General features: G+C 38.1%; 1 protein-coding gene across 2 annotated transcripts in view; it reads right to left on the bottom strand.

The window, feature by feature from the left end:
- USP25 (ubiquitin specific peptidase 25) overlaps positions 1-22219 on the bottom strand; it is an 88975-nt gene that overhangs the window by 26525 nt on the left and 40231 nt on the right. For both annotated transcript variants that reach the window (XM_048293582.1, XM_048293583.1), the window contains exons 6-13: positions 12493-12579; positions 7748-7885; positions 6814-6890; positions 6036-6109; positions 4413-4561; positions 2087-2214; positions 1225-1320; positions 753-914 (exon numbers count right to left, since the gene is read on the bottom strand). In XM_048293582.1, the coding sequence (XP_048149539.1) occupies positions 753-914; positions 1225-1320; positions 2087-2214; positions 4413-4561; positions 6036-6109; positions 6814-6890; positions 7748-7885; positions 12493-12579 (911 nt within the window). The remainder of the gene's footprint in view (positions 1-752; positions 915-1224; positions 1321-2086; positions 2215-4412; positions 4562-6035; positions 6110-6813; positions 6891-7747; positions 7886-12492; positions 12580-22219) is intronic.

The following is a 22219-nucleotide window of genomic DNA, read 5'->3' as shown; positions in this document are numbered from 1 at the left end:
TGACCTCAGCAGTGCCCAGCACAGGGGGACGGTCGCTGCCCTGGTCCTGCTGCCACACTATTGCTGATACAGGCCAGGTGCCATTGGCCCTCCTGGCCACCTGGGCACTGCTGGCTCATGTTCAGCTGCTGCTGACCAGCACCCCCAGGTCCTTTTCTGCTGGGCATCATCTGCAAACTGACTAAGCCTACACTCAATCCCCTATACCAAGTTACTAGCTTAAAGAGAGAGAAAAACAACATTATTGGACATTTATGGTTCTGGTACTTTAGCTACTCGGCTTTTAAGAAGTCAGATTATTAGGTTCCTGACAAACTTGGTAGAATACGTAAACTGCATGGCAGAAAAAGAGCTTAGCTCCCAGGCAAGAAGTAAAGAGATGAACTGCACACCAGAAACCGTGACGCTATGCAGCACACACACTCTGCCCAATTCAGATTCTTAAACAATACACATTGGAATCAGTGACCTCACCAGATCTTCTGTCTATTTAGAATTGTAGATTGGGCTGTGCTTGAAAATGGTAATCTCCTTGTGAAGACATTTTTGTAAGTGCATGAGACAAACTCAGGTCATTAACATTTTTGTTTATTCAAGCCTGCCGTGCTGAAAGAAAAGAGCAGAAACTTTACTCCCCTTAGGAGACGCCTGGTTTTATTGATCTGGTGAACAAAGCAGCTGAACGTGCTCCCTCTCTCCCAGAGGCTGGTTTGCTCTGGCCTCTGCCCCAGGGAGCAGAAGGCAGCCCTTACCTGGGGGGGATCTGTGGCGGCAGTGTGCCGCTGGCGGGGGCACTGGCACCCAGGTCATCCACGGGGGACGTGCACACCGGCTTGCTGGAGGCGAACTCCAGGGCATACTGCAGGACATCTACCAAGGGGAATCGTTTAGGACCAGAACCATAGCTTAAATATCTGTTAACCACAAAACGTATTAATGCCATGACTCACAGATATTAAAAAAAAAAGATTAAAAAGAAAAAAAATTCTTTGGTTTTTTTTTTTTTTTTTTTGGTTGACTGCAATTAATTAAAGCAAGCCTCTCTTAGCATGTTTCATGAATCAGAATTACACCACTTATACACAGCTTCCAAAGAAAGGAGAAAAGAAAAGAGATATAGAAAGGAAATCTCCAGTAAATAACTATACACAAGGTGTATAATTGCAAAGAGTTATTTTATGTAGCCCATAATACTATTTGCATTTACACAGTTATCTATAGTACCGTTCTAATCTCTGCTGTAAAACTGTGAGGTACTCTTTGAGTCTCTTGATTTCATCTCGTTTAATTCTTGTTATTTCTCTGTTTTTGTGCATATACCTGTAAAACATGAAATTTAGAAAGTAGTATCAGCCCACAGTATCCCAACAGTGAAACTGAGGTCTGTCCCCATCAACCACACTGCATAGTGCTAATAAAAGCTCACACCCTCTAGAACCTACAACATACCTCAGCACTAAAACAGAACTGAGAAGAAAATAAGCCTTCCCTTCCACAACTTTCAGAAGATGCTTTTTCCCCAGTGTCAAAAGCTCTGTTCATATCATGGATGACAAACATGTAATAGAAAGCTACTATTGGAGAAAGTCTAAATTAAGTGGTTTAAGTAGCAACCACAGAGCAACACTCTTGTTTCATTGTTTAGGTTCACAAACAACATTCAGCAGCTAACTGAAAGCCATCCTGATATTTCTGCTCTACAGAGAAACTGCATCCACTCATGCTGAAAATTGACTGCATGTTTGAAGAGTATCTGGAACACCACGAAATACCCAACTTGTCACCCTCTTTCCCAAATGGACCCATAAACAGTGTGATTTTTCAAAGTATTTTGCCTGTGTACACAAGTAGCTAGCAATAAATCAAAGTGGAAACAGGTTTTTGACACAAAGGAGCAGTATGTCTTAAATTGTTATCTATGTGTATTTTCTGAAATAGATGAAACCCATGAAAACTCTAACTTGTATAAATAGAACATAAATTTACTGTGATTTAAGTGAGCATGAAAAACATAATCAACTTTAACAAACTCACAAGATTTATTTCATGTTCATACTAAGATTTCATTGATAATATCATACCATACCTGTCTAGATACAAAATTGGAGGAAATTCTAATTTGTTGTGTATCTTCTCTGGTCTCCCCAAAGCCTGATTAAACTCAAATCTTGATAGCTCAAAAGTTAACACAGGAGGAAGCTCTGTGAACCAATGCTGGATAAAAAAAAAAAAAAAAAAAAAAAAACAGAAACTCCTAACATTAATGCCTTCCAATAGCAGAAATTCAGTAATAATGGTACAATACCTGCACTCTGACACAGCTGTGAGAGAAATTGGTTTTAGAGGGTGGGTCAACATAAAATTTCTGAAGTTCCCATCTTCTCCCTTAACTGTAAACACAGACCATTTGTTGCCCATGGTGCATCAAAGCTTTGCTGTGTTCCAGCAGAGGAGGCAGAAAGGCTTGTTCCACTCACATTTATCTCACTCATACAAAAGTCAGCTCATGCATGAACCTACCTGCCTTGCCAACTGTTCTGTTCTCTTCACTCCTCAGTGACATGAAAGGGTTGTTTTCACTGCTAGCAAGTGCTCTTCCTGCTACAGTTCTCCCAGACTCAACTTCCTGATCCTTTCATTCACCTGGTATCATTTAAAGTTTCTAATGACCCCCTCTGAAACAGGATCAGCAAGTGTTTGACATTTCCTCCATATTAACAGCTTGAAGTTTCTACTCATGTCTCTAATCACTGCCATCATCATCTCATCCCATTTGACTTTGACTACTCAGTAGAGGTCTATCCACATGAGACTTCATTTCTTTTTTTACATACATTGCTTCTCAACTACAATACAAATCCAGTTCCAGTACTGGAGATCTTTTTTTTCCTCTCCATTGTCAAATGTAACAACCACAGTCTACCCATTTAATAACTTATGGGTATCTGACCATCACCTGAAGTTTCTCTGATTGCTGCAGACACCCCTGGCACATATTTGTCATCAATGCCATAGTCCAGACGTGGCATTTGACTCAGGGCTCACTTCAAGTTCTCCTATCCAGCCAAATATCTTGAATAGTCTTTTCATACAATACCTGGCAAACAGCCTTTTTTTCATGTGCTCATGGCTAAAATCGTCTTGAAGCATGATTTAAATTCCTCAGGACAGGGAATGTCTCCCTTTTCTGTTTCTCCATTAGCTCACTTACTGACACCCTGCTCTGTGACTGAGGCTTTTAGACATCATGGTAACAGTAACAACAACAACAACAACAATAATAATAATAAAAGTGAACAAGCTAAATAACCCATTAGAGGCAATGGTGGGAATAAGGAGAAGAAATGCAACACTACTTTGAAGATCAGTTAAGAGAGACCCTGTTAAAGCTACAATAAATTCAGAGTTCTTTAGTACTTCCAAACCTTCCAATGCATTGTAACATCTTTCAGACATTGTATTTAAATGTAACGACTAAAAGAAGCAATATTATTATGGATTATTTCAGGGAAACATAACCAATTTACTTTTCCATGGTAATAATGCAGCAATGTTCTTCTAGAATAGGACTTAATACATTACTGTTCTTGGTTTTCCACCACTGCCAGTCTATTGTATGACTTCTATTTCCACATGCTAAGAAGCCAAGCCAACAATTTCACAGAACTCAAAGCTTAATAGTATAAGACCTGTACATCACTATCCTGCTGTTTCCCACCTTCCCAGCATTACAAGTTAGAAAAGCCTCAAAACCAAACCAAAAACACCAAAACACCCAAGTCTGACATTTCTAGTCAAGCATTTATAACATAACTGACATTTTATGCATGAATACACACAGGTTTTAACTGTATCTTCGTAAGATGAACAACTGGGCTCTTGTAGCAGGTACATACAAGGTTTCACCTAGCATGAAGAAACTAAACTTGGGATTGTACCAAGAAATTTATGAGATTTTGTTTTCTTCAAATTATATTTCAGGAAATATGCTCATTGTAAAAGGGATGGTATAAAACATTTGTTGTAAAACACAAAATTGGCACCAGAACTTCAGACTGGAGGATGATTTCAGTGTGCGTCACTAGGCTTCACAGTTAAACCCTGTGTGTACTATGATACGATTAAAGGAAGCAAAACTTCATTACTGCAAGAGATTGACATCAAGGAAGAAATTATACCTGAACTTTTTACGCAAGTAGGAAAAAACCTCCTACAATTTCCAATCTTTAAAATAACTGTGATGAAACATGAACAGCTGGGTAAAGAGAAACAGCTCAGCCTTTACAGGCAGTAACGATTCCCACATAGACAGCAGGTGCCATGAACCATAAAAACCAGACAAGAAACCCAAAGAAAAATAAAGGGCACTACAACAAGATACTAAGAGAAGTCCACAGAAGCACTTAACTCACCTCCTGGCCAGACTTTGCAGAGTTTTCTGAATGGAGAGATTCAATTTCCCCTTCAATCATTGCAGCTTCTAGGCACTCATGCAGATCTTTAAAGCCATTAACCTGCAGTGGATACTGGCCAAACATTTCTGTGTTTTCAAATTTTTTACCTTCACATGAAAAATTAAACAGATAATGTTTTAGAAACAAACATTTACTTGAAAGAAACCCTATCTAACCTCAGTCAATTGACCTAGTCTACTGAACAATACATACACACTTTCTTATCGAACAATTTAATTATATGGCCAAAGACAATTTAGGCAAAAATGTTGCTCAAACAATATTGAAAATTACTGTATTTTCCTCTTCAGCCCATTTTTTGTATTGTTTTAGCATCTTCTGGTAATAAGCAAACTCAAAATTACTTCCCAGCACGGACATATGGGAAGTTTCACACATATAAATCAAAGTTCTCCTCCTGCAGATAGGAGCTTAATAATACAAACGTATGTTGTATCAGCGAAGTCAGTAGAATTGCTGGTATGAAAGAGACCTTTGTATAAGTGCATTTTGCAGACATAAACCACAAAAGAAAACATTCATGATTTCTGTCCTGAAAACAAGATTATAATTTGGTAACACTGTATAAAGATGTAAGAGCAAACATGAGGAGAAATATGGGGGACAAGTGATTTCAACCCAAGATTTCCATTTATTTCAACCCAAAGTCAGTAACAAGTCTTGCATCTCCTAGTTTTTCATTTACTTGATTTTTATATATCTCCTCTGTTAAAATGAGAATGTAAGGGATGAAAGTAGCTAAACGTAAAGGAGCGAGAATGCTAGCTCCTAGCAAGAAATCTGCCAAATGGTTCTGAAATTTGACAACAGCTCATTAGAAACATGTTCAAGGTCACAGAACAACCTGGAAGCCACTGCTTCATTCAAATGTAAAAGTCATTCACTTGGATGGAGGGCAGAATCACCAACATTAAAATGACTCAAAAGTATTTTCATAGCCTCTTGGAAATAGAGAACAGTACAGTTCTGCAGATCTACTAACTACATACAGATAAGATAAAGGCAAGCTTGTTGTACAGTCTCTTCCTCCTTAGTGCTCTCTCTGACACTGCCCTTGAGCAGGTTTCCACTGACTGGTTTTCCAAAAAACTGTACTTTCAGGAGGGTGAGTTTTCCATACAAGAAATTGTGCAGAAGGAAATACAATAATGACGTTTTAAATTGCATTAAATGAATCAGAGAGAGCATGAGAGATCAGCTCAGTGAAATACAGTATCTTGCCTTCTGTACACCATCAGTAAGCAGTAACACTGCCTTCATAATTTCTTCCAAGCATTTTCCCCTCAGCATTTCACCCCAACTTCTGTTTTCATAACCTTCAGGAGCTGAGTGTATGTTCTCAGTGCAGCAGTCTTTGTGGATCCCTGCAGCTCGCTGCATTTCTCTTCAGTCTCATACTTGACAAACCGTATTTGTCACAGACAGATGTATGTCTGTGTGTTCTCCACATCTGCTTCTGCAGAAGTAGCTAAAATCCTACAACTGCATCAGTCACTTGTGTGCTTGGACAAGCACTGAACAGACATGACCAGAGAAGTCCAAGTAAATTCTGATGCATACCTTCAAGTACACCTACGGCTAGAAATCGTCCATAAAACAACTCCACCATTGGATTCTTTGGTTTCTCTCCATCCCTAAAAAACAGGAACTATGTTAGTGCACAAAAAAAATAAAATCAAAGTCAAAGCTACAACCTTTGATTTATAAAACTATGAACAGACTATTCTGAACTCATTATAGAAATGTTGCCCATTTCAGTGTTAATTTATTTTTGTACTTTCCTCTAATAACAATGATTCAGTTATTTGCAGGGAGAAGTATATTCTGAAAACTAATATTCAGAAGTGTTTCATTCTAGGACAATCTGTGCAAATCAGATTCAATTTGTGAGTGGTTAAACTGTACAAAACCCTTGTAAAAACTATTTCTTGCAACATCCTAGAAAAAATTATGTATTCAAAAGAGTTTCCAGATGCTCGTTAATACAAACTCCTGATATGAGAAAGAGGAGGGAGGTTTTGAAGTATTTCAACTACAGGATCAAAAAGCAAAAAGGGATTCAAATTAAAAAAAGCCTAATTGATTACCTACAAAACATTTCTACTCTTTATATACTCTGGACTTCATTGAGCTAGATTGCTAACATGAAATAAGAGGGTGAAAAAAGACAACTCATGGAAAAAACCCGGAAGTATTGACATGTATGGAGAAAACACACTTGAACTAAAGCTACAGAGTCAAAATTTTTTCAGCCATACAGAGAAGTGCATTTTTGGTCATATGGTTTGCTTTTCCCTCATCCAAATGTTCAACATACAGAGCTAGAAAAAAATCTTACCTCTCTTCTTCAGCTTTAATTTGGAAGGCATCTTCTAGCCAATCTAATAATTTGTGTGTGAATTCACTAACGTCTTGCTGTTAAACATAAAGTGATCAGTTCACATATGTAACAGAACACAATGAAGTGTCACCTTACAAGACCTATTTAGCAGAAATCCCTTCCCCTCCAACAGCGTTCCAAAATCACACTATGTCTAAGACTATGCCATGATTGTTTTTTTATGAGTGGCTCTGGTGTTCCTCAGCAGTGACACTGTCCTGTGATCCTTGTTACTTGGGCTCAGCTTTCACACCATGCAAGTCCAAAGGCATCTTGTGAATCCCATTGTTCAAACCCTTTGGTATCTAACAAGTGGTGACTAATATTACTTCCATCGAGCACTAAATTCAGTGTGCTGTTGTAATTGAACACCTCAGCCACGTAACCTTATGTGGGAAAACAAAGTATCTGAAGAAACAAAATGTTTCTCAAAAAAAAAGCAGAATACGCACATTATGATTTGGGTAATAATCTTGAATATGAATATTTAAATCCTCCAAAACAACATCTAGACAAGCAATATAATAGGATTGTACTAGCCCTGGATGTACTGTTATATCAGAAGAGTATTTTTCTTTCAAAAACCCCCAGACTTAGAAGCTAAGCTACATCCTAAAGGCAAGAATGTTGAACTATTAGTTAATTTCTATGATAATAGGAAGAAAGTGCATTGAATAAAATAGCTCTGCTGTCTGGAATATTTTTTTTAATCTTTCTAATAAAAGTAACTAGAAATCACATAATATTGTAGGAAAAGCACAAAGACTACGATAATCAGAAGGTGCTTTCCTGTGGACATTTTGAAATTCTGTTGCTCACTGTAAGTATTTCCTAATACAATATGACCATATGAAAACATGCATAAACTTGATTAAAAATACATGGAAATTACCTGTTGGGAATCATTTGATTTAAAAGCATCTTTAAGGATTTCAACCGCTCTTGATGGATCAACATATTTTCGCTTTGAACCAACTAAAAGTGCAAACAGGTACCTCAATTCCCGCATGAAAGGCAGATTCCTATGTTCCTGTAGGTGAAGAATGAAAATATTGAACGAAGTGATAGCAGAAATCTACTGTACAGAAGCGTTACCCAATAAACTGAGTGTATAATGCCATAATAATATGCAAGGTTACTTGTAGTACTACCAAGGTAGTGCAAGGTATGCCTTTTACTTGTCAGTTTTACAAAATAATGCAGTTCTCTGACAAGAAAATTACATTTCAGAAACTAAAAGCTCCCTGAAATCATATCTAGGTGATGCTGTTTTTCCTGAAATGGGCCTGAACTGACAACTGGACAAGAGGAGTTGCATTTAGGACAGAAACGTTTCTCTCAAGACTTACAAAGCCTTAAGTAATACATCACAGCAATATGCATTATTTTACTGAAATTAGTATTCCTCTATACCTCTAGCAGAATTTCATGTGAGCCTACACACTATTCAGCACCTTTTTTAAGCTTAATTTTTACTGAAGACTAGATTTCTAAGGTCTACATTAACCTTTATTTTTCTCTTGACACAAATAAAATAGCTTGCTCTCCTTTCTACCTAATTTGAAGTACACTTCATGTGACTATGGCATTCTTTTTCTGGTTTCCAGAAGAGAAGAAATACTTTCTGCCTGTATAATGAAAAACAAACAAACTGAAACACAAATGCCATAGATTTAATCACAGGTTACCAATGCTGTGGAGATCAGATATCTACTCCTGAGTAGATAGTTGGCAAATGCTTGTGAAATTAAACCCCATGTAATATCCACTTGTGTTTAGAACAAAGTATCATTCAAAGGCAGCACAGATGTCTGATGCTGGTCAAACTGGAATTGCTTGATGACAAACTATTTCACATGCTCATTGAACAGCAGACTTGTTTAGTCACTCCTGTGTCAATCCAGTAGGCATAAAGCTTTTTGTATGTAAAATCGGGTTTATTTCAGCTTTAAAAACTGCACAGTGAGTCAATGTGTTCCACATAATACCTAGAAAATACTTCTAGTCATGTAAATCTCTGAATTTAACTTGCTCTGCTAGTCCACCTTGCCGTTATAAACACCTGCCAGCTATAAACACTGCTTGTTCACAGAAAAGGCTGAAGACTTCACATGCCACCCTAATTCAGCATTAAATCATCCTAATTTCAGAACAAAATCAGTCTCCCATTTAGACACTTAAAGCCCTATGAAACAACAAAAGAAGGAAACGAATTGCAAAAGTTGTATTTTTCTTGCTGCTTTCATAAAGTAATCTAATAAAATGAACAGAATTTCAAATTTTAGGTAACATTTTATCAAGATGCTTCAATACTGGTGATAATACAATAATAATGTAAATTATTAGCCACAGAATACTCTAGATCTTACCTTATTTTTGTTAAATCTGAAGTACATAGGCATTATTATAATGTGCATAGTACATTACTGCATTACCCAAATTTACACTACTAATTTGGCTGAATTTTAGCCATACTTGTAGCCTTAGCTTGAAAAACTGGCAACTAATGTCAGTAGGATTATTTGGAACAAGTATCTACAAAGGCTACCAAAGTTCTCTAAAACTAGGGAAATTCTTGCTGCTTTTTGAAAAAGCTCCATTTAATGCATTAGACATGATCCTTGACGAGAACAAACCCTAAAATCCTCAAAGTAAGGTGGGCCAGTTCCCAAGAAAAGGTATTGAGTTCCACAAAAAGACTTTCACATTAAAACAAAGAACTGATGAAGTGATCACAGCACAGCATACAGCTCTCACCTCTAAAGCACCCTGTACACCAACACAAAGGACCCCTAAAATCAGTTTTTAACTAAACACTGCATGGAAATCTCATAATCTAAGACCATTCTCTATTTTATCACCTATCCTGCCTACATAAATAATTTCTTAATACATGTTGGAACAACTTACTACTATAAATGCTTATAAAGCAGTCCACATATTTAATACATAGCAAACATTCATTGCAGCCAATCAGTTCACCAGGAGAGTGAGATAATGATAAGATTATAGTAATACCAGAACAGGCAGAAGGATGTGCAAACCTGTAGGGCAGTAACCCCCTTCCTCTGGTTAAAAAATGTTTCCTGAAGATATCACTGAGGCCAAATATTTAGCTGGTCTCACTGTGTACAGCAAAAATGTGCGTACACACTGTTCATGTTCAAGAGCTAAGAGAACTGGGACAGCAAAGAAGCTGCAGTAACTACAGAGAACTGCATTTGTTTTACAGAAAGAAACCAAGGGAGAAAAATTATTTTCAAACTAAAAAGAGCAAGATCAAATTGGAGATTTTAAGTGTATGCCCAAATCCAGAAAATCAAAGACCAATTATCTGAGACAAATAGGGTGGGGCTGTTGTTTGTTTGAGGGTTTTTTGAAGTAAAAATTTATACCAATGACTTCTGGATTAAAAAGTTTACATGCCAAATTATTCATAGCATTTGGATTCAACATATTGATGGGAAAGAACAAACACCCTGCTCTGCAATATTCCCTGAAGTACAACCACATGCTTTAATGCTAAATCAAGAGATAGTCATGACCCCAGCATTAAACTCTAATTCCCACCAACTGGAAGAACAACAGGATGTAAACCCAAGTATTCAAAATCTGGGATTATTAAAACATGTCCTTTATTAGCAAGGAAATTTGATCCTGGAGAATGTCAGTCACATATGGTAGTTAATATTAGAACAAAAATAAAAACAAAACCAAAACTAAGGCAAAATGGTTTTAAAATAAGTAAGCAGTCAGAAGTAAATTCCAGGGCTTTACTGTTTTTTTTTTTTATTGTCAACAGGTAACTTATATTACAACTTTTAATCAATCTGCCTCTAATTGCCTTCACTTATAAAGATATAAAGGCACCATATTTGGGGGCATGCATGGTTATGTCTTCTATCTAAATTCCAACTAGTGAAGTGATCCCTTATCCTAATTGTTTTTCAGCTGTAGATAAGACAGCTGAGTACACCAAGTAATAACGTTACTTCATTCTGGAATGAAAGGAGAGGACACAAACTACTGCCAGAGATTCTTTCCAGAAAGCCTGCAGAAAGCAAGGTTTCTGCACAAATCCACGCACTTGCCTGGAGTCACACCATTTCACACAAACTTATTATTATCATTGTCTGTCATGGTCAGAATTTCTAATATATGGCACTTTGGAACTGCTAAAGGCATTTGGCTGCAAGTGTCAATGCTTGGGCTGGATGTTTTTGTAAACAACAGCTTCTTATTAGCTATTTCACACCACCTTTTAGATGCCAATTGCTTTTTACATGCTGAAAAATGAACACAATTTCTGAGTACTGAAGGATATTACTAAAAAATTATATGATGAAAAATTAAATAGTGGGCAGCAAGTCAATCTAAAAATAAAAATATTTTAGTACAACTCTTTGGTAAAGCATGACCTTCTTATTATAATACACTGCCCCATCCCCACCTTGTGTTGGGAACACTACCCATGTTTTATTTTCACACCAATCTCATGACCTAGTGCAAATATGCTTTCCTACCAAAGTAAGTGACTTCTTGCACTTTGAATTTGGTGGAGAAAGAAGGGGGCAGGGTAGGGGAGAAATTATCCAGTCCTGACTGAACATTCAACTTGCCTTTTATGGTACATGCCCAGAGGTTTAGAAAATGGACACTGTCTTCCCTTTGTCTGTTTTCTTTTGCTTCTCTAATTACAGCTCTTACTTTTGCTAGTGAACATTCCAGACAAGCCTGAAGGGACAAGCAACTAAGAACAGGCTAACAACACACTCCCTTCTTTAAATCTGACAAGAAAGGGGAAACAAAAGTCTAATTTACTGTGAGGGTGGTGAGGCACTGGAACAGGTTGCCCAAAGAAGCTGTGGATGTCCCATCCCTGGGAGTGCTCAAGGCCAGTTTGGATGGAGCTCTGAGCAACCTGGTCTAGTGGAAGGTGCCCCTGTCCAGGGCACAGGGGTTGGAACTAATTCATCTTTAAGTTTCCTTTCAACCTAAACCATTCCATGATTCTAATTCCTTGATATGCAAAAATTCATTGCTCCATAAGTTCTTGCTAAAAATCAGGCTACCAAGTGTCTTCACATTTCATACAGCCACTTCCTTTTCCCATTTCTTCCTTTCCATTTCTTAGCATAGAAACCAAGGGGCCCCATTATATCTCTCCTCAAAGGATGCCCATGAAGGCAGAAAAACTGGTCTGGTTTGTCCCTCACTCCATGACCATTCCCCCTTGCCAGTCTGAAGTCACAAGAATCCTAAGCCAAGGCCATCCCCTCCCCAATCCTATATGAGTACCAGGATAAAGATCAGAAAATTTATGCTTATAATCACCTCCTGAAAAAGCCAGAAGAGACAAGCTAACAACCAAAAGCTCAATCTCAGATCATGAGTGGGAGGGAACTGGAATAAAATAAATTTGCTAAGACAAGCTATACACATGAGAAATGTTCTACCTCTCTCAGCACCTTGCCCCATACTCTGCTGCGAGGCTGATGCCATTTATCTAAGCTCAGAGAACTGTTAAATGGCACCTCTAAAACCCACGATGACTTGAGCTAGAGAACAGTGCAAAATTCAAGTACAAGACAGAAATGCCCTCATAAGCCACAAGGGGAAGTTGGCTTCTTGTTTTACCTTTTGGTTTCGGGGCAAATCTTGAGCATTTGCAGGAGGATTGAAATTCAAAACTAGTCTTCGAAACTCCAGTAGGTTAAATAATGACTGAAAAGAAAAAATTAAGAAAATCTTTAAGCTCTTCTACAAACAATAAAAAACTCATCCAAATAAGCCTTAGCAAAACAAATGGAGTGTTAAACATATGCAATGTTAAGTTTTATTTCAGAAGGAAGATTATTGCTAAACATATTTTCATCAGAAGACAATTATTTTTGCCAAGAAAACAGTGTAATAAAATATCTCTGCACTTAATCACATAAAAGGAACAATACTTTACATGATAGGCAAATTACGTTTTACAACAAGAATTTTATTAATTGTGTAACTGTCAGTTTTCAAAATTGACATGAAATACTGTTTAGCCATCTAAAATTCATCTTGTAGGCCCTCTATCATCTACTCCTCAGTGCACAGAGAGTACCTCTCTGCATATGCAACTTAATTCCACTTGCCATTAGCTGGACATTTTGCATTCCGTTCTCCCCTCCCATTCCGATATAATCTGAGGGATGCACATTAGAGTAAGGAAATTGGGTTATACAGCTTTGCAGGTAAGGCACTGATAACATTCCCATTTTATGGACACATGAAAAGACAGGTGTCTGTCTGTCTGTCTAGGACATGAAAACAGGTGTCTGCAGGCATACCCACAAAGAACTCCACAGTGTAACATAGAGCCTGGAGCCAAGAATAAAAGAGCAAGATGACTCTGGGTTGCAAAAAACAGAAGTCCAAAGCATTGGCTGAGAACTGGAGGCCTCAGCACCTATGGAACTGCATCACTGCTTTTCTATACAGGCAAAAAGCATCTTAACTAAAATCGCTTCATTACAGAAGAGCATTTTGATGAAGACAGGGTAGCAGGAAAGGTTGGAAGTAACTTAAACATGCTCATCAGAGAAGCACAGGAAGGATTTGCCTTCCTATTTGTACCTTCTTGGGTTTACAATCTATGATTAACTCTCCTCCCACTGCATCACATATCTTAGCTATTTGTTTTGGAAAGGCAGAGTTTGCTTACCCCAGCAATAGACTTTGATCCCAGAACTTGTCCTACCCATGTAAAGACTTAAGTCACAGATCACAACAGGTTTAACAGGTTTTCAACACCACACTGCCAAGTGAGTGAAACCCAAATTGTGAAGAGGCTCTGCACTTATGCCAGTAATTTAGAACATACTGATAGGAAAAAAAAAGGTTATGAAAAATTGTCATGTTCCTGACTCTCTTTGTGAAAGATCCTGTACGGAGCCTAACCTTTTCCCATACCCCACAGTATATGGCACCCCCAACAAAACGAAGAGGCTACTGTTGTCACACTTCTTTTTAGATTTAAAAAGTATCAAAAACATCAGTTGAAAAAAGACCTTTCTGACCTTGGTGAATCAAGGCAGACAACTGAGTAGTCCAACTTTTTTCCTGTTTTGCTGTTCAAAATACATGTTCCCCTTTTATCCATCCTTGCAGAGAAGGAAGATTAAAACAGAGTTCTTTGTTTACTTACTCAAAGCATAGAAAATGTTAATATTTAATTCAAGTGTCAGTCTAGAAGCTGATACTAATTGAAGTTATGTCTCATGATGTAACAGCATTCCACTGGTGGGCTCTTCATCAAGCAAAACATAGCAATGTTTTATGTACAAAATAAACCAGCTGCTGAAATATAATGTCCAAAGGCTGAATTCTCTCCATAACTAATCCAAGTGCCATCAAAGTGCCAAGCAGCTGAGCAGGCCAATTTCATAATACAAACACACAAGTTATGTACAGAAAACTGTATTCAAGTTTAGCATTTTTGCCTGGCATTCAAACCAACAAGTTTTCTCACAAAAATTCTGTTTCTTTAATTCAGAACTCTACTGATCATAACTCCATGCTTTCCAACTGACCTGCACAAACCTATCCGTGCAATCTGCTGAGTGTAATTAAGAGGATTGTCCAATTTTGTCTTTTCTTCTTCAGCCTTGTACTATTCAAAATTTCTTATGCAAGATGTTTAGTTATTAAACTTCTCTCCAGAGCAGGTTACACTGTGCATGGCTGTTTTGAGTTGCAGCAGAACCCTCACAGTTCATCTGCTGCCAACACCACTAATGCACACAGGACAGTGTCATGTCGTAGCTCTCCTATACTGAGCTAAATCAACTCAAGGAAGCTTCTACCTTCACTAAAAAAAGATGAATTTCCCAGTGTAAGTGTAAACAAGTGCCTGAAACCAGCTATTTTTGTGCCTGAAGTACCTCAGTGAGGAACCTGTAGTTCTTCCTAAGGTAAGGAGACAAAAATGAGCTCACTTAAGCCCAGCAGAGACCTCCAAGGCCAACCACTCCAAAGCCCAGAAAGGGGTGAGGCAAAACAATTTCCAGTTTGCTGAACCAACTTCTGTCCAGGCTCCCTGCACCCAGAGTAAGTGGCCCATGAGGCAGAAGCTGCTCTTCAGCAGCCACCAAGAGACACAGCAGAGACTGTCTCTGGCCCAAGTGCCACTCACTAGCCCCAGCCTAAAGCTCCAAACACATTTGCTTTCCAAACACACTGCATGAAGTGGCACCTCACCTCTTACCCACTTGGCTTCAGCTGCACAAAGGTGTCAGGAGCCCCAGTGCAAGAAAACAGGCAGGATCCAAAAGGCAGATACTTCACATCTACTATACTTGATCAAATACCTTTACAACTTACTAAAGTATGCAAAACTTATACATGAAACAAAAACTCTCTACAAGGTGGGTTTGTGGGGTTTTTTTCCCCAGTGTATTTAAACCATTTAAAAGCTGTCATCTGGAAACTTGACCAAGTCAAGCTAAGTTATACCAATTCAAATCACTGTGAAAATCAACAGATTTTTGGAATACTGCCTTGTACTCTGTCAATTTTGGGGGGTGAACAAGACAGTAAAAATAAATGAGAATAAACAAGAACCGAAATCTAGTGTCAGTTTAAGGCATTCACACCAACAATGCTGAATGGCAACAGACATATTGTGCCTTTCCCCTGCTATCGGTGGTTATGATGTATTTTCAGTCATGCCAGAGAGAAGTAGGTAGAGTTGTAGCTCCTATACTTCTATACTAAAACATTCACTTTTCTGAGTAACGCTTACTTACATTGAGTCCAAACACAATTTCTGAATTTAAGTCACCTTGGCTTCCCTTAAAACACTCTGCTTATCCCTTTCTCCCCCTAGGATTATCAAACGTAAGGACCTTGGCAAAATTTAGGTTGACTGCGTGAAGGGTTAATTCTTAACATTCAAGAACTGTGATGCTGCATTAATGCTGCAAGAATAGAAATTAGTCAGCATATTACATTATAAATGCCTGGCATGCAACACAGGTCATGAAAAGCCACCAGCAGAGTCCTAAATTAATAAAGTTACTGACATCAATAACACTTAGAGAGTAGGAAAACACAACTTCTGAGTCTAGATAAAAGATGAGCCAACAAGCTGCTGCAGAAAGCTTCAGACAGGCTCTCTGATGGATTCTTGCAAGTTTGTAAGCATCGGGCACTAAAACCAGCTGTTTCACTAACAGATTGCTGAAAACATTTGGTTCTCTTTGGCTACAAATTTTGTATTCGTTTCCAGCACTGAGAACAAAAAACAAGAAAAAGGCAAAAATTTTCCACAAGAACTGTGCATTATTAATATGCATCACCTCTATACAAGTTTGTGTGAAATACGAAGTTCAGAATACCACAAACACAGACAGCTTCCCACTGAATTTGCAAAGGTTAAGCTTGGAAGGACAGAAGGAAGACAGAACAGAAGGAAAAAACCCAAAAAGCCTGAAAGAGCAACCCAAAGAGCTTGAAAAGCAACTCTTGGTAAGGAAGGAGAAAAGCATGCATTCCTACAGAGCTCCTAAACAAGTTCCTTTAGGTACTGGCATTTAGCTAAAACATGATCTTGCATAAGTTGAAAACTTAGATGTATTAGCACATCACAACACCCATTTTCCTCATTTAGTCATCTAGGGCCTTTCATGCATTTCCAATTTGACATTTATTTATTTCATTTTTTATTTAAAGCCACAAAGCCAAGACCATATCTACCTTCATTTTGTGTAACAAGCAGAGAGCAATCTTAAATAGTGAATACATTATTACTGTTCTAAAAATAAAATGCAAAAATAGAGCCCTATGTCATAAAGTATATTAATTGGAATAGTTTGCCTCTGCCAACGTGACAAATTAGATTTATGTTCTTACTTCATTTTATAAACAATTTTGGTGATTTAAGGTATATAGAGACAGTTTTAGTAAGGCAGATTGGCTATTACTGGAGTTAACATTTTATTCATGTTAATAACTCAAATCAAAGAAAAACAGAGCTATGGAATATATGGTCCTATCTGCGTGCATTGCCATGTTTCCTCCAATAGAATAAAGCACTTGAAATTTACTAGTTATCAATATTTGAAGTGCTAAGGTTCAAAGTAAAAGTACTCCTAAGTACTGCACAAATTAGTGATTTAATACTCCTGCATGTCTCCAATTGAATATTAGTGTCCAAAGCTCCATATTGCAAAAACATGAGCAACTTCACTGACAGCTGAGTCCAGTTCTCACCAACGTGCAAGCCTTTTGGACTCTATATCACTGTATCTTGAGAGAATTGGGACTGTTCAGCCTGAAGAAGGCTTCAGGGTGACCAACTGTGGCCTTCCAATACCTTAAGTAAGCCTACAGGAAAGATGGACAGAGACTATCCTGGAGTGACAGGAAAAGACAGAATGGAGTCACACTCACAGAGTAGGTTTAGATCAGATATTAGGAAGAAACTCTTTACTGTGAAGAGGACAAGGCACTGGCACAGTGGAACACTGGAAGTGTTCAAGGCCAGGCTGGATGGGGCTCAGAGCAACCCGGTCTAGTGGAAGGTGTCCCTTCCCATGGCAGGCGGTAGGAAGCAGATAATCTTTAAGATCCCCTCTATCACCCAGGCCATTCTATGGTTCTAACTTGGGAGAATCACTTCTCTCTCCTCTTTAAGGCTTTCCACTTTTTCTATTTATTGAATTTTTTTTTTCTCCTTTTTGGTTCATATTCTTGAACCTACTTTCTCACAACAAAGTCCATAAAGTGGCTGCACCAGTTGCTCTGCTTGGCCCAATGTTCCCTTCTATCCTGCTCCTCCTTATAACTTACTCTAAATTACTCTGGGGTTGTCTCCCACTCCACATGTTCATGTCTTATCCCTGTTAAGTCATAAATCCTGCTTCCAGAATAGAGACTAATGACAGGCATTAAGAAAATTAGGAAGTCACCCAAAACATAGTTTTGTGCTTCTTTATATACACTGAGGATTTGGCACAGTCCAAAGCTTCTCTCACATTCTTTAGAAAACTTCATGTGAGAAAGACAGAAAGGAAGTGAGGAAAGCAGCTTCAGCCTAGGACTTGAGCAGGTTCCTGTTCAAACTTCACTGTGGAAGTATAGGAAGAGGAGTTTTCTTTTTCTCTTTCCCGCTGAAACCAAAACTCATACAGACAGATATGACACTGCCCGACGGCTGAACTTCAGCACAACCACCCCACGTGTACAGTGGCAGTGACCAGGAAAACATTTAGCAATTTCAGAATCACAGAGCAATTCAATCCCAGGTCTCAAAAGTTTTGGAAAATACCTCTAAAAGGACATTTTTACTTGCAACCAACAAACCAATTAGCTTTCCAAACTGCTGAAAACCTAGGTATGAAATGCAGTTTTAAGCCATCATGTCTTACATCTCTAAAAGGCTGAGGTGCAACATGGAACAAGATGGAAAACAGCTTGCATACTGTTGGAGATAGAAAGTCAAACTAAGACCTCTAGAAGGCTTGGGTTAAGTCAACATTTTAAACAGCTCACTATGGCATTACCAGCCTGCATTTAGAGAACATTTACTTGTTTATAGCAACAAACTCAGAACACTACTGCAATTTAGAAGACAGCTAAGTATGATATGTGTCCAGAAGAATTTGCTTTATGCTTGTGTCTTGGCACATACTAAAAAATGCCGTTCAACCACTCCTCTATTACATGGTCAAAGCAAGAAAAAAAAATCCGTTAGGACATAAAACAACAGCCAACTTTTCCTTACATGGTTACAGTTTTCAACTTCTTGCCTAAATGAAGTGACATAAATTTAAATAACACACCTAAACTATGCATCCTGTATCCTTTATTCTAACTAAATGGGCAACTATTTATGAGTCAAAGTGAAAGCCATGATTCATTAAAGCTTTCCATAACTTTGCAACAAATTTTGCAGTATTACACATCAGTAAATATATGGTAAGAGTTTGAAGTATCACACAACCTGAGGGAACCAGAGACTACAGAAGCACAAAAAGCAGGAAAAGGAATACCCTGTCAGCAAATATCATAGGATGACTGAATTTGGAAGGGACAGGTTCACTTTACAGGGCAACAGAGGGAATGACAGAGGAATGGAAAGCAAGAAACTAGATTTCCAACATCATCATTCCTCTGCCCATGAAACTCTACAGAACGGTTTATATCTATACCCCCCACCAACCCCTGCCCCAGGCTGCTCCACAGTGAAAAGAGTGGAAAGAAAATATTCCATCAATGACCATTTTAACTCATATGGGGATTGAGCACTGAATGTTCTTTAGCCTACAGCCTTGCACTGCATGCCGAGGGAAGCAAGGGGCTCATGTACAATGTATATATGTGCACATTTAATTATATAATCCTAGTCTTTTTGGTATTAATGCACTACCACATCATCCATCACAATCCTTCCCATTCATCGTGACAAATGAGAAACATAAAATAATGTACAAGTTAGATACTTGTGGTAGGCTGCTTTAAAGAAGAACAATATTGGTAAGAACAGAGGAGATCCTAACCTCATATATATTGACATCAGGAAAACAAGAAGGCTGCTCCCAAACATAAAACTACAGAGTAAAATGCCAGAAGTGGTGTTAGGGACCCTGAAAATAAAAGTTAAAGAGCACCCTTGGAGATTTATGCTTGTTAACTTCATTCAGCAAGCTATGCACTTTTGGGGAAGAAAAAAATCTCATCGGACTCTGACAGACTCACAGAGAAAAGAGTGTGGAGATGCCAAGCCCCAGCTGTCCTGTTGGGATACCTCATTTGGTAAAAGGAGGGGCTGCAATCTGGCCCTCTGGAAGTCATGAGATGGGGAGGAGAGTGCACATGGTACGCAAGGAATAGGACTGGAGAAAGGGGAAACAGCAGCATTTACAGTACACTTTTCACTGATTCCCCACACACTTTCCTCCTCCCACAGAAATCTGCCTCGGCACACCGAGTCTGTGACATTCTCTAAACAACCTGGGCATCATCTCCCATGGCACCCTTTCTACAGGGCAGGTCCTGCCAGGACATTACTTCTTGCACATGACCAGAACCCTACCTGGGACTCCAAAAGATAAAGCTAGTCTAGTGCAATGTCTTAAACCAAAACATCTAGGGGAGAACTTGCACAGCCAGCAAGCTTAAGACATGATTCCAACAACTCATCCATGTCCTGTGTTACTTGCCTTCTACATCCCACATCCTGCAAACTCTTAACTTGGGCTCAGCGTGACACAAAGGAACTGCTCCACAGGCTCCATAAATCTATTATTTCTAAGTCATTTTCAAGCTATAAACTCTTACAGCCAAGAAAACTGTGACGTTACCTTTTCACAAGGGAGCCACTAAAATCTACTGCAGAAAAGTAAAAACATACAGTGGTATGTTTGTGTTTTGTTTCTTTAAAGAACTTGATGTCTTAAGTTCTGTTTCAAGAGCAGACATATGTAGTTACAATAATGAGAATTTTAAAAAATTAATAAATAAACAACACACAGCCAACACAGAAATACTCTAAAGCCTCAAGATTTATGGGTCCTTCATCTAATTAAACAGTAGCAAAAGCATGCATGGGTGAACTCCTGTCCCACATGTAAGTTTATTACAAGTTCAAGAAGAGGTAGAAAAATCATTAAGGAACTTGATTCATTTCTTGGCAGGTGAGGAAGAAATGAACGTGATTTAATGCAGTTTTGTTTCGACATATTGTCTTGGGGACTCAGTTTTAAATTGTTATTATCAAGTCAGAAGTCCTCAACAGCAGGGCAGATTTTTAGAAGCTACACTGCGGGAGAAATATTACTGCTCATTCTAATGCTGCTGATTGTAACTGTTGAAAGCAAAACTTTGTTTTGGAGCTCTCTGAAGAGAGACTCCCCTCTTCACCTGCAGAAGAGGATGACTTCCACATGTGCCTACTTCTCCAAGGCAAAATAAATACAGGTTAAAGGCAACATTTCCAGCGATATTTTAATCTTGTTAGAGCTTGCTGTCACTCACTACAAATGTCTGGAGGAATTTCATGCTCTTAATGCAAATACACAAACCATTTATGACTGCATTTCACTAAGTCAGTTAATTGGTACATACATTGCAAAAGGAAAGCATAAAAATGTCAAAATCTTTTTTTTTTCCCTTAACAAGCACCCCTTAAATAGAAGGAAGATTTTTCTTTCTTTGCAATTTAGTTTTAGATTATATTACACAATATATCATTGTGACTGACAGTAGTTAACATTTAGATATTGTTGACCTAAGCAACGTGTCAGGTTACGAAAGCGTCCCAAAGAAAGCAAGAAAATATTTCTACATAGTCAATGCAACCCAAGTAGTCAATCTGCCCTGGGAATAAATAAATATGGTATTAGCTCATGTTCTAAATTAACATGCATTAATTTCCTGGGATGGTTGCTTGAAACATAAATCTTCCTGGCTGACAGATAATATTAATAACCTAAATTTTCAACCAACTGAAGTTATAAATCTTTCAATGGTTTGCTTGAAGTACATTCCATAGACCTAACTCCAGAAGTTTCACTATCTTTTAGGATCAAGCCATTATAATTCCAGACACCACAGACTTTTCACATAGTATGGCTGGTGACCATAAGAACTAGCTAGGTCTCTTTCAAATCTGTTTTCAAGGTATAAAGTTGCACACTGGGTATAAATAACATGAGATCATAGGTCTAGCAGAGGTTTTTACATTCTTTGCCCTCTGCTCTTACCTCTGTGGTTAATGAATTAAAAATTCAAGTTTCCATGAAAACATTTATTTAAATATTTGCAGTTTCCTATATATAAAAGTCATTTACAGAAATGCACACACACAAAATCAGTCATCTGTAAATTTGGGACTACTAGGAATGTAAAATCTGATTACACAATAGAGAAGATAAAACACCAAGTCACATTATCTCCATAAAGATCTTAATGAAAATAAAATGTTTGCTTCTGCTAGGACAATGTTTCTGCTATTGCAAAAAGAGCTATGCATGCAAAGGAATAAGGAAAGGAAGAGAGATGAACAAGGGAAACATGAAAAGATCTCTAGGAACACAGAAATTTTTAACACCTGTTAGTTTACTAAATGCCTAAAGAGGCCTAAGAACATAAAAACTTCAATATGAAGGAGGGGTCATAGAACAATTAAATCTTTCCATTTCATTATCCACAGCGTTACCTACACGCAACCTGCAGGTAAGTAAATCCTTCCTGTTAAAAAACAAAACCAAAGCAACAAACAAAACGACCCACCACAAACAAAACCAAAAACCTCCAAGTCAGGCAGAACATGGGTAACAGTAATCCAATGTATGCAGTCTACTGGGATTTCAGGGCAATTTCTGAA

This window comes from Corvus hawaiiensis, chromosome 2, assembly GCF_020740725.1.
Source record: "Corvus hawaiiensis isolate bCorHaw1 chromosome 2, bCorHaw1.pri.cur, whole genome shotgun sequence".
In the NCBI taxonomy this organism is placed as follows: domain Eukaryota; kingdom Metazoa; phylum Chordata; class Aves; order Passeriformes; family Corvidae; genus Corvus; species Corvus hawaiiensis.
Note: the sequence above shows the minus strand (reverse complement) of the source record. Positions and strands in the feature narration are given on the sequence as shown.